We start from the raw sequence: 13,155 nt of genomic DNA, 5'->3' as shown, positions 1-13,155 counted from the left end.
GGTACGCCCTATTTGCCCAGCCATGCCATTGTACTGATGTACATCGTCGTGCACTGGTCAGCAAGCAGTTAAACGGACATCTCGTGTTTCTGTGAATTTCTGGTACTGTAATCTCGTAAAGTCTCACAAGATTCCAGTATCAGGGGCCGTTCTCGACTGTTTGAAGCGTTTGTAGATCGCTTCACTCCTCCAAAGGAGAAGCGATCTACAAAGCTTCATAAACAGGCACACAGAGGAGAATGCTGGGGAATGAGAATGATAAACGGACAACTTACACACAACACAAATCCATCCTGTGTGCCCGACAACACTATTCCCCACCCATGGCATTGGGTGCCCACAGACACCGGACTTCCTTCTATAAAGAGAAGTGCTCATTCTAACGTTCAGTAACCATTTAGAGTGTAAGATGGCTTCTGTTTACAGAAATGTTTATAAGCCGCCCGTTCACATCAGTGTGTACCCTACTGTCAGCAATGGAACCATTCAAATCAGTGTGATGCCGCGCCGATTTTAAAAATAAGTTCCTGCACTATTTTTGGCAATTTTAGCTGCGGCTTGCATAGAGATCTGTGCATAAAATCGCACAGATGTCAGCCAAGTCGTACCTTAAGTCACTTACATGCGACTTGGAAATTGTGCGATTTCAAAGCCGTATTCAGTGTGAACCGGGATAAGGATAAATTTAGACATGCATCTAAATCTCCCTTGCCTCTGAACCTAAATCAGCGCTTGGAACGCACTCCACAAACTGGTGACAAGAGGTGAGGAAGTGATGCGAGGCCTCCTTGCCTCGTTTTTTTTTTTTTGCTATTCTTTATTTATAATTTTCATGTTATACAGTCGGCAAAAATACTGCAAATGTGCTGCGTTTTTACCACCCCCAACCGCAAGTGCCAAACAAACCGCTGATACCATGGGATTACATCATAGCGTTTTCTTTTTCTGCTCTCTATATTTGTATAAGAATAAAAACAGCTAAGCCTGGGTTCACACTTATGTGATGCGAATGGGTGCGATTCTGCTAAAGACAGTGCGATTGTAATGCGAATTTAATGCATTTTTGGATGGGATTGGACACAGCTGGATTTCTGCGAAGGTGGAAATATATAAACATCTACACAGAAAAAGAAGTATTCACACACATCTGAACACAAGATGTGATTTCATGTCAGTTTCCATTGATGTCTATGGAGAGGAAAACCGCACGGCAACACAGTAAACTCACACAGGACCTTTCTGTTGCCGCATCGCATTCGCATAGCAATCGCAATGCATAGATGTGAACAACTTTTACTGAACACAATTTGTTTTTGGATGAAATGCGAATCTTGATACGGCTTTTGGAACGCATCAAATTCACAACAGACTTGCATTAGTGTGAACCGGGAATGAACCGGGAATGAAGATTGCCTTAATATGCCTTTGATCATTCTAATAAAGTGCGGTATATATGAAATAAAATGAAAAAAAATGGCTGCTGATTGGTTGCTGTGGGTGACTGTACCTAGCAACAAGAACACTTTAGGCCTCATTTACAATACTGTGTTCCTAATACATGTGTATCAATAGAATGCATCAACTTCCCCCTAATAAAGATCTCATTTGTTCTCATCCCAGCACCTCAGTGTAGTACGTTTTAAAAAATATGCATTGTTTTTTTTCCTGTGTTTTAGGGCTCGGTCACACTTGCTTTGGTCCCTGAAGAGAGATCTGTGTTAAAACTGACAGCTGGTGAGGAGGCACTGGAAGCCCTTGATCTCTGCACTAGTGCGCACTGCACGCCATTGCAAAGCGTTTGCAGGGTGGCGCCTTTCATTTATAGAAATGCTATAAGAAACCAAAATAAAAAGGAAAAAAAATTAAAAAACGATGGATAAGAAAAGATCGGATGAAGAAAGATAGACGAAAGCAAATCACATAATGTGGAGCGGACACAGACCAAAAAATGCTTTTGAGTTCATGCCTGATCAATGTTATATACCAAATACAATCGGCTAAATTGGCCGATTGATTGGTAAATGTAATGTATGTGGGTGCACTCATCCATAGATCAGCCCTTCACAAACTGCCCGCATTTGACAACAACTTAACCACTTCAGCCCCGGAAGGATTTACCCTCATCCTGACCAGAGCACTTTTTGAGATTCGGCTAGGGCTGCAACTAACGATTATTTTCATAATCGATTCGTTGGCCTATTATTGTTTCGATTAATCGAATAATCGGTTAATAAACTTTAAAAAAAAAAGTAATATTGCTGCAGTTCGCATTTTTTAATGTTTTTTGCCCAATTTGTTGTTGGGCAGATTAAAAAACACAAAATTGGTCCAAAAACGCATTATTACATGCTTTTCTGCAGCTTCTCCATTGAAGTATATTGAACCAAAAAAACAAACCAGCACCGTTTTGCGTTAAAAAAAAAAGTCCTTGTCTTTTCCAAATACACAGCAGCTGAAAAAATCATGCATGTGAACGTGTCCCATAGGAAGCCATGTAAATGAACTGTAGCGTGTTTCTGCAAAAAGCACCAAAAAACACAGAGGTGTGACCCAGGCCTGAGATGTTTAGTAACATAATGGGGTTAAAAAAAAATACGAAAATTAGTACAAAAAGAGCAAATAATCGTTACTGTAAGGGGTTCATTTTTTACTATGGGACAGTGAAAGTAATATTTACAGTAGCGATTTGCTCTTTTTGTACTATAAAGGGCTAATCTTCTTTTTTTTTTAACCCCATTATGTTACGGGCCGATTAATCGATTATGAAAATAGTAATCGATTAATTTCATAATCGATTAGTTGTTTCAGCCCTAGATTTGGCACTGTGTCTCTTTAACGGACAATTGCATGGTCGTGCGACGTGGCTCCCAAACAAAATAAACAAGATATTTGGGGGGCACACCCTAAAAAAATGCATAAAGATGGTGCTGCCATAAGACCATACAACAGAACAAAAATATTACAGCGCACACATGCAAAACTAACATTTACCTCCAGCAAGGCTTTTTTTTAAAACCTAGACATTTTCAAAAAACATTATCAAATCCTTTTGGGTGGAGCACCCCACTCCCTCAGTAAGTACCTCTCATTAGTGACCATGGTGGAGACCTCATGTTCTCCCATATAGAGGAGTATAGCGCCCATGGTTCAGAGAAGCAGGATCTCCCAATCTATGGATAGTGTAGGACCCACTAATCATGGAGTACTTTGTCACAGTAAGTGTGCTTAAGCACCATATAGCAATATGGTGTGACCAAATCCCCATATTTTTTTGATAATGTTTTTTGAAAATGTCTAGGTGTTTTTAAAAAGCCTTGCTGGAGGTAAATGTTAGTTTTGCATGTGTACGCTGTAATATTTTTGTTCCCAAACAAAATTGGCGTCCTTTTTTTGCCCACAAATAGAGCTTTCTTTTGATCATCTCAATGGTTTTTATTTTTTGCGCTATAAACAAAAAAGCGTGACAATTTTGAAAAAAAAAAAGCAGTATTTTTTACTTTTTGCTATAATAAATATCCCCCAAAAAGATATAAAAAAACTATGTTTTTGCTCAGTTTAGGCCGATATGTATTCTACATATTTTTGGTTAAAAAAAACAAAAAAAAGAAACGCAATAAGCATATATTGATTGGCTTGTGCAAAATTTATAGCATCTACAAAATAGGGAATAGATTTATGGCATTTTTATTTTTTTTAATTTTTTTTTGTAATAGTGGCGATCTGCGATTTTTATCATGACTGCGACATTATGGCGGACACATAGGATACTTTTTACACTATTTTGGGACCATTGCCATTTATACAGCGATCAGTGCTATAAAAATGCACTGATTACTGTGTAAATGACACTGGCAGGGAAGGGGTTAAACACTAGGGGGCAATCAAGAGTCAAGTGTGTCCTAGGGAGTGATTCTAACTGTGGGGGGGTGGGCTTCAAGTCACATGACAGCGATCACTGCTCCCAATGACAGAGAGCAGTGATCTCTGTTATGTCACTAGGCAGAATGGGGAAATGCCTTGTTTACAAAGGCATCTCCCCGTTCTTCCGCTCCATGACACAATCGCGGGCACCCGGCGGACATCGAGTCCGTGGGATCCGTGGTCACGGAGCAGCGCCCACAATGCCGCTTCTTAAAGGGGATGTACCTGTACGCCCTTTTGCCCACCCATGTCATTCTGCCGACGTATATCGCCATGCCGCAGTCATATTGTGCAAATGCGGTAAGTAATGCCGTCAAATATCAAGACATCAAAACATGGGATGGGAGGGAAACAGGAAGGAGGATGGGGTAAATGGGTAGTGGTAGGGTCCTTTCACACGGGGCGGATCAGTTCTGATCCGCCCCGTGGATATCCGTTTGCTCAGCGGGGATCACTCCGTCGATCCCCGCTGAGCAGGAAGATGACAGGTCCGTCTCTACACACTGCGCAGGGACAGACCTGTCACAGCGCCGCTCTCCCCTATGGGAGATCAGATGACGACAGACCGCAGTGCCCGTCGTCACCCAATCCGATCCGCAGATGGATGGAAAAATAGCTTTTTCCTCCGTTACACTTTTTCGGATCGGAGCGGGTCAGATGTCAGCGGACATGTCACCGCTGACATCCGACGCTCCATAGAGCTCTATGGAGCACCCGTTCAGGTCCGCCTGAAAAACTGACAGGCGGGCCTGAACGGTACGTCAGTGTGAAAGGGGCCGAAGAAGGAAAAAATTTTTTGGGGGAAGATAGAAATAAAGAACTGCTAATGAATAAGATTTTAATATTTACATTTTGGATAATTTTATTATAGAAAAAAAAAATCAACAAATCCCTGCAAAAAAAAACACTCATCACCACCATTACTAGTAAAAAATAAAAAAAAATCCTCCATTTTGTAGACACTATAACTTTTGGCGCAAACCAATCAATATCCACTTATTGTGATTTTAGCACCATGTAGCAGAATACATATTGGTCTAAATTTAGAATGGCATTTGATTTGTTATTTTTTTATTGGATATGTTTTATGGCAGACAGTAAAAAATATATATATATATTTTGTTTTCAAAATTGTCAGTCTTTTTTTTTTTTTTTTATAGCGCAAAAAATAAAAAAACTCTGGGGTGATCAAATACCAACAAAAGAAAGCTTTATTTGTGGGAAAAAACAGGACATCAATTTTATTTGGCTACAGAGTCACACAACTGCACAATTGTCAGTTAAAATAACGCAGTGCTGTGTCAAAAAAAATGGCATGGTCATGAAGGGGGTAAAACTTTCCGGGGGTTGAAAAAAATCATTAAATTTCTTTATATGTATTTAGAAATGTCCTCTGCATATAAACACAGGTCTGATAGTGTCAGTGCGAATAGGGCCTAAGTGTTCATACCACAAATGTGCAGCATCCCCTAGCAACACCCATAGCAACCATATAAAATCCAAATAACTTGAGTAGACCACACCAGTCTTTTAATGCCCCGCTGATCTCATAAGCCTAAAGGCCTCATGTACACTGCTGCTGGTAAACGGATATTTAAGAGCAGTTAGACATTTTTTTTTTCAGCTGCCCCTGAACTCTCCTCTGTTATCTTATCTGAAAAGCTTCTAAAACACAGCGGTTTTTAAACGTTGGTTAATCTGTTAATTGTTTAATGTGATTGTAGCTGTAGAAGGGGACATACCCAAAAGCTTGTCCTGAAAAATGGTATGTTAGTGCAAATAAAAAAAGTATCACGGACAGTACTCAATTTTATCTGTTAATTGAAATCCTTCAGGGGAGGTTTTAAAGCATCCCGGGTACATTAAGCCTTAAAGAGGAAGTAAACCCTGGTGGGTTTTACTTCCTCTTTGTTCCCTGCAAAGTAAAAGCATAATGAGCTACTATACATTGCATAGTAGCTCATTATGTGCCACTTACCTGCAGAAGAAGCCCGCAATATCAGCGGTGTTCCCTCTCTCTCATCGCGTCCATCTTCAACCCCTCTTCCTTCCGGGGCTGCCTACTCTGGCTTTGCTATTGGCCAGAGTCGCGTGACGTCACTCCTGCACATGCGCGCTGGAGCCGACGGTCACAGGCACTATAGAAACGGCACGGATCGTGCCCTTTCTTTAGTGCGCATGCGCCGATCATGACGGCGCCCGGTTCTATGGCGAATATCTCCTAAACCATAGAGGTTTAGGAGATATTTCTAGTACCTAAAGGTAAGCCTTATTGTTGGCTTACCTGTAGGGAAAAGCGGTTGTACAGGGTGTAGAACCACTTTAAAGGGTTACGAAAGTCTTGCGTTTTTATTTTAATTTTAAAATAACAAATATGTTATACTTACCTTTACTGTGCAGTTGGTTTTGCACAGAGAGTCCCCATCCTCCTCTTTTGGGGTCCCTCAGCGGCACTAGTAGCTCCTTCCCGAATCGAGTTCCCACATCGGAGAAGCGCTCTCCTATGGTGGACACGAACTCGCTCCCGAGTCCTGCTTCTGCCCCACGTCACTGGATTTGATTGACAGCAGTGGGAGCCAATGGCTAAACTGCTATCAATCCATCCAATCAGGACCTGAGACACCGGCTTTTGCTGGTGTGCTTGTCCCCAGAGATAGAGGGGGTACAGGTAAGTAAAACGGGGGGCTGGGGGGGGGCTGCAGCATTGCAGGAGAGTTTTCACCTCAATGCATAGAAAGCATTAAAGTGAAAAACCTTGAGGGTTTACAAACCCTTTAATCTATAAAAGAAAGGAAGTCCATGGTTGCAGCAATTATAAATGTAGAGGATTTGCTGTGACATGACTGGTGGCGATGTGTACAGAATGTCTACCGGCAATGATAACTCTAAACTGGGCAGTGGGGGGCCTAAAAATGCGGATCAAATTCCTATTTTCACGACCCGTGTGAACAAGGCCTATTGAGATCAGTCAATTTAAGCCCCTGTTCACACTGGAGCGACTTGTCATGTGATTTGACGCATGACAAGTCGCACCCTATGTTGGCAATGGCACTGTTCATATCGGTGTGATGCCGTCTTTGCGATGCCGCATCGATTTGAAAAAGTCGTTCCTGCACTGCTTTTGGGGATTTCAGGTGCGACTCGCATAAACATCTGTGCATGAAGCCACAAAGTTGTCAGCCAAGTCACACCTGAAGTCGCATTGACATGCATTCAATGTGAACGAGGGCTGAGGTTTGTTTTTTCTCTTCATACCAATCAATACAAATGTACAAAATGTCTGCCAATCACAACACAAATCCACCCTGTTGCTGATAACAGACATAGGGCCCCATTCTATAAAGAGAAGTGCACGTTCTTCAGTTCAGTAATCACTTACAGCCGGCTTCTGATTGGTCACAATTGGTTACTGCGCTTTAGAAACTCTTTAGGCTCTATTCACACCTAGGCGATTGGAAGTGCGGGCGGAAACGCAGCGATCTGCCCGTGATTCCAAATCAAATCAAACATGGGACACGTTTACTTGTAAATAGCACCCCAATCGCAGTGCAATAAATCAGGCAGCAAACATGGCAAAATTGGAACGTGCAAAGCTTGTTGCTCAAAAAGGAGCTTCTTTTGACCGACAGTGTCGTGCAGATCCCCCCCCCTTCTGTATACAGTGAGTGGAGGGAGATCCCCCCCGTCTGTTCTGTATACAGTGAGTGGAGGGAGATCCCCCCGTCTGTTCTGTATACAGTGAGTGGAGGGAGATCCCCCCCCCCTCTGTTCTGTATACAGTGAGTGGAGGGAGATCCCCCCCCCCCCCTCTGTTCTGTATACAGTGAGTGGAGGGAGATCCCCCCCCCCCCTCTGTTCTGTATACAGTGAGTGGAGGGAGATCCTCCCCCCCTCTGTTCTGTATACAGTGAGTGGAGGGGGATCCCCCCCGTCTGTTCTGTATACAGTGAGTGGAGGGAGATTCCCCCCCCCCCGTCTGTTCTGTATACAGTGAGTGGAGGGAGATCCTCCCCCCCTCGTCTGTTCTGTATACATTGAGTGGAGGGAGATACTCCCCCCCTCGTCTGTTCTGTATACAGTGAGTGGAGGGAGATCCTCCCCCCCTCGTCTGTTCTGTATACAGTGAGTGGAGGGGGATCCCCCGTCTGTTCTGTATACAGAGAGTGGAGGGAGATTCCCCCCCCCGTCTGTTCTGTATACAGTGAGTGGAGGGAGATTCCCCCCCCCCCGTCTGTTCTGTATACAGTGAGTGGAGGGAGATTCCCCCCCTCGTCTGTTCTGTATACAGTGAGTGGAGGGAGATCCTCCCCCCCTCGTATGTTCTGTATACAGTGAGTGGAGGGAGATCCTCCCCCCCTCGTCTGTTCTGTATACAGTGAGTGGAGGGAGATCCTCCCCCCCTCGTCTGTTCTGTATACAGTGAGTGGAGGAAGATCCCCCCCCCCCTCTGTTCTGTATACAGTGAGTGGAGGGAGATCCCCCCCCTCTGTTCTGTATACAGTGAGTGGAGGGAGATCCCCCCCCTCTGTTCTGTATACAGTGAGTGGAGGGAGATCCCCCCCTCTGTTCTGTATACAGTGAGTGGAGGGAGATCCCCCCCCTCTGTTCTGTATACAGTGAGTGGAGGGAGATCCCCCCCCCCCTCTGTTCTGTATACAGTGAGTGGAGGGAGATCCCCCCCCCTCTGTTCTGTATACAGTGAGTGGAGGGAGATCCCCCCCCCCTCTGTTCTGTATACAGTGAGTGGAGGGAGATCCCCCCCCCCTCTGTTCTGTATACAGTGAGTGGAGGGAGATCCCCCCCCTCTGTTCTGTATACAGTGAGTGGAGGGAGATCCCCCCCCTCTGTTCTGTCTACAGTGAGTGGAGGGAGATCCCCCCCCCGTCTGTTCTGTATACAGTGAGTGGAGGGAGATCCTCCCCCCCTCGTCTGTTCTGTATACATTGAGTGGAGGGAGATACTCCCCCCCTCGTCTGTTCTGTATACAGTGAGTGGAGGGAGATCCTCCCCCCCTCGTCTGTTCTGTATACAGTGAGTGGAGGGGGATCCCCCGTCTGTTCTGTATACAGAGAGTGGAGGGAGATTCCCCCCCCCCGTCTGTTCTGTATACAGTGAGTGGAGGGAGATTCCCCCCCCCCCGTCTGTTCTGTATACAGTGAGTGGAGGGAGATTCCCCCCCTCGTCTGTTCTGTATACAGTGAGTGGAGGGAGATCCTCCCCCCCTCGTATGTTCTGTATACAGTGAGTGGAGGGAGATCCTCCCCCCCTCGTCTGTTCTGTATACAGTGAGTGGAGGGAGATCCTCCCCCCCTCGTCTGTTCTGTATACAGTGAGTGGAGGAAGATCCCCCCCCCCCCTCTGTTCTGTATACAGTGAGTGGAGGGAGATCCCCCCCCTCTGTTCTGTATACAGTGAGTGGAGGGAGATCCCCCCCCTCTGTTCTGTATACAGTGAGTGGAGGGAGATCCCCCCCTCTGTTCTGTATACAGTGAGTGGAGGGAGATCCCCCCCCTCTGTTCTGTATACAGTGAGTGGAGGGAGATCCCCCCCCCCTCTGTTCTGTATACAGTGAGTGGAGGGAGATCCCCCCCCCTCTGTTCTGTATACAGTGAGTGGAGGGAGATCCCCCCCCTCTGTTCTGTATACAGTGAGTGGAGGGAGATCCCCCCCCCCTCTGTTCTGTATACAGTGAGTGGAGGGAGATCCCCCCCCTCTGTTCTGTATACAGTGAGTGGAGGGAGATCCCCCCCCTCTGTTCTGTCTACAGTGAGTGGAGGGAGATCCCCCCCCCCCATGTTCTGTATACAGTGAGTGGAGGGAGATCCCCCCCCCTCTGTTCTGTATACAGTGAGTGGAGGGAGATCCCCCCCGTCTGTTCTGTATACAGTGAGTGGAGGGAGATCCCCCCCCCTCTGTTCTGTATACAGTGAGTGGAGGGAGATCCCCCCCGTCTGTTCTGTATACAGTGAGTGGAGGGAGATCCCCCCCCCTCTGTTCTGTATACAGTGAGTGGAGGGAGATCCCCCCCCCGTCTGTTCTGTATACAGTGAGTGGAGGGAGATCCCCCCCCGTCTGTTCTGTATACAGTGAGTGGAGGGAGATCCCCCCCCTCTGTTCTGTATACAGTGAGTGGAGGGAGATCCCCCCCCCTGTCTGTTCCAAGCTTCAGCTAATTCAGTTAAGTTTTTAAAATGAAAGATAAAAGGTGATTGGAGCAGCTGTACACGGCAACCATTCTTCAGTCTTGTACACAAGAATATTGCATGAATGATTGTTTTTTTTTGCTGGTCTCATATTGAAAACCGAGAGGTTACTAAAGTGATGAAAATTCTCCTAGGACAGAACTGAACTTCAGAAATTCTATATTCTTTTTTTCATGTAGTATTTTATTTCTGAGCATGCGCGGGCTTCTGTTTTAATTTTTTTGAATGAAAGCTGTTAAGCCGAAAAAAAAAAAAAAAAAACGCACGGCATTCATCCCGTGTGTATGACGGTCTGTCTGGAAAACCAGCAGCCGACTGACTGCCGATCAGTGTGCTCAGCCAATGGCAGTGAGGGCAGAGCGGAGTGTTGGGGTGGGGAGATCGATGTACTAACATCTGATCATTGGTACAGCGCCTCCAACTGTTTTTGTGAATAAATTAATGTGGTACGATCGTATGATCATCGTACAGTACAACACGAGGAAGATTTTCGTGTTTGTTCCATCAGATAATTTTACATGAACTGTACTGATTGGCTGTAGAAAGCGCAGTACTAATAATCAGAGGATCGCAGCATTTTCTCGTGGTTTGTACTGACAGTCAATTCCCTCTAATATCTGTTATCACAACAAATCTACATCGCCCTATTGGCCTATGTGTGATAGAGGAGCCCCGATCACAGCCCAGGGAGGTGATCCGGGCTGTGCAGTGTATATGAGTATAGAGATTACCGGCTCCGGGGCCACTGGGACCGGCGGGTGCGGCCTCCTCCTCCTCCTCCTCGGGGGTGTTGTTCTGGTTGTTGGACGCTTTGCGGCTCCGCCTGTAGGAGGCCATGGCTCGGTGTTTGTCGGCCAGCAGGACGCACTTATCACACGAGCACCGCTTCCATCCGCAGTGCTTGGAGTGACCCCGGACCGGGACCAGAACCCCGTGATTGCGGCACCGAGCACACCTCGGGATCCTACTGGGGAGGCCCAGAGAAGAGACGTCATCCGACATGATGGAGGATCCTGATCTCCGCACCCACCACCGACTGACACTCCCCTCCCCCACATCACACGGTTATATCTCCCCCTCCCCCACCCCAACATTACTCAGTTCCCCTAAAACATTTCACCCTATGCGGATACCTCTCCTTCTATATATTGACACCGCCCCAATGTATAAACCTCCCAATATACTGACACCCCCCAATATATTGACACCCCTAAATAGATCAACACCCCCAATATACTGACACCACCCCAATATATCAACAACCTCAATATATCAACGCGACACCCCTCAATATATTGACACCCCCAATATACTGACACCCCCAAAATATCAACACGACACCCCTCAATATATTGACACCCCCAAAATATCAACACGACACTCCTCAATATATTGACACCCCCAATATATCAACACGACACCCCCCAATATACTGACACCCCCAATATACTGACACCCCCAATATATCAACACGACGCCCCTCAATATACTGACACCCCCAATATATCAACACGACACCCCTCAATAGATTTAAAACCCCCCAATATATCAACACAACACCCCTCAATATATTGACACCCCCAATATATCAACACCCCAATATACTGACACCCCCAATATATCAACACCCCCAATATACTGACACCACCCCAATATATCAACACCCTCAATATATCAACGCGACACCCCTCAATATATTGACACCCCCAATATACTGACACCCCCAAAATATCAACACGACACCCCTCAATATTTTGACACCCCCAATATATCAACACGACACCCCTCAATAGATTTAAACCCCCCCAATATATCAACACAACACCCCTCAATATATTGACACCCCCAATATATCAACACCCCAATATACTGACACCCCCAATATATCAACACCCCCAATATACTGACACCACCCCAATATATCAACACCCTCAATATATCAACGCGACACCCCTCAATATATTGACACCCCCAATATACTGACACCCCCAAAATATCAACACGACACCCCTCAATATATTGACACCCCCAATATATCAACACGACGCCCCTCAATATATTGACACCCCCAATATACTGACACCCCCAATATATCAACACGACGCCCCTCAATATATTGACACCCCCAATATACTGACACCCCCAATATATCAACACGACACCCCTCAATAGATTTAAAACCCCCCAATATATCAACACAACACCCCTCAATATATTGACACCCCCAATATATCAACACCCCCAATATACTTACACCCTCAATATATCAACACCCCCAATATACTGACGCGACACCCCTCAATATACTGACACCCCCAATATACTGATACCCCTCAATATACACTGACACTCCCCCAATATACTAACATCCCGTCTATATAATGACACCCCCAAATATACTAACATCCTTCAATATACTGACAGACCCCCAATATACTAACATCCCTTCTATATACTGACACCCCCAACACACACACACACACACACACACACACACACACACACACACACACACACACACAGCACCTGTACTGACTATTACATACTTACCAAGTTTATAGAAATGAAAGCAGTCACCCCTCCCCCAGCTTGTAGAGAGTTCAATGTAACAATATACAGACACCCCCCAGGGGGTGATACATTGCAGAGCTGTGATTCTCCATCCTGGGATCACAATCTCTACACTGATAAGACGGATCAGAGGAATGAAGAAAGTTCCTCCATAACAATCTATATCTGGATGAAGAGATCTCTTTATTTATTTATCTTCCAATAAACTTTTCACATCAAACAATCACATTGCTGGTCACACATGTCCCTCCTCTCTCCTCTCTCCATTATTCACTGCAGACAAGTCATGACTCCCTAAGGATCGCTGTGCCCAGATAAGGGGCTCATTCACACCGGCGGGCATGCATCAAGGCATTTATAAAACAATGCAATGTAATAGCATTGGAGGAGGGCCATCCTAAAATAAAAGATAACATTAACATTCTCAAAAAAAATATATATCTAAATAAAAAAATTTTTT

At 45.3% G+C, this 13,155-nt stretch overlaps 1 protein-coding gene across 1 annotated transcript in view; it reads right to left on the bottom strand.

Moving 5' to 3' along the window:
- The window catches only part of DMRTB1 (DMRT like family B with proline rich C-terminal 1), a 30,445-nt gene extending 19,292 nt beyond the window's left edge, over nt 1-11,153 (bottom strand). The window contains exon 1 of the mRNA XM_077453320.1: nt 10,856-11,153. Within this exon, the coding sequence (XP_077309446.1) occupies nt 10,856-11,126 (271 nt within the window). The 5' untranslated portion in view covers nt 11,127-11,153. The remainder of the gene's footprint in view (nt 1-10,855) is intronic.
- Nucleotides 11,154-13,155: the final 2,002 nt, after the last annotated feature.

The sequence above is a fragment of the Lithobates pipiens genome, unplaced genomic scaffold (assembly GCF_037356315.1).
Source record: "Lithobates pipiens isolate NorthernLeopardFrog02 unplaced genomic scaffold, aLitPip1_a1.2 Scaffold_23, whole genome shotgun sequence".
Taxonomy (NCBI): Eukaryota; Metazoa; Chordata; class Amphibia; order Anura; family Ranidae; genus Lithobates; species Lithobates pipiens.
Note: the sequence above shows the minus strand (reverse complement) of the source record. Positions and strands in the feature narration are given on the sequence as shown.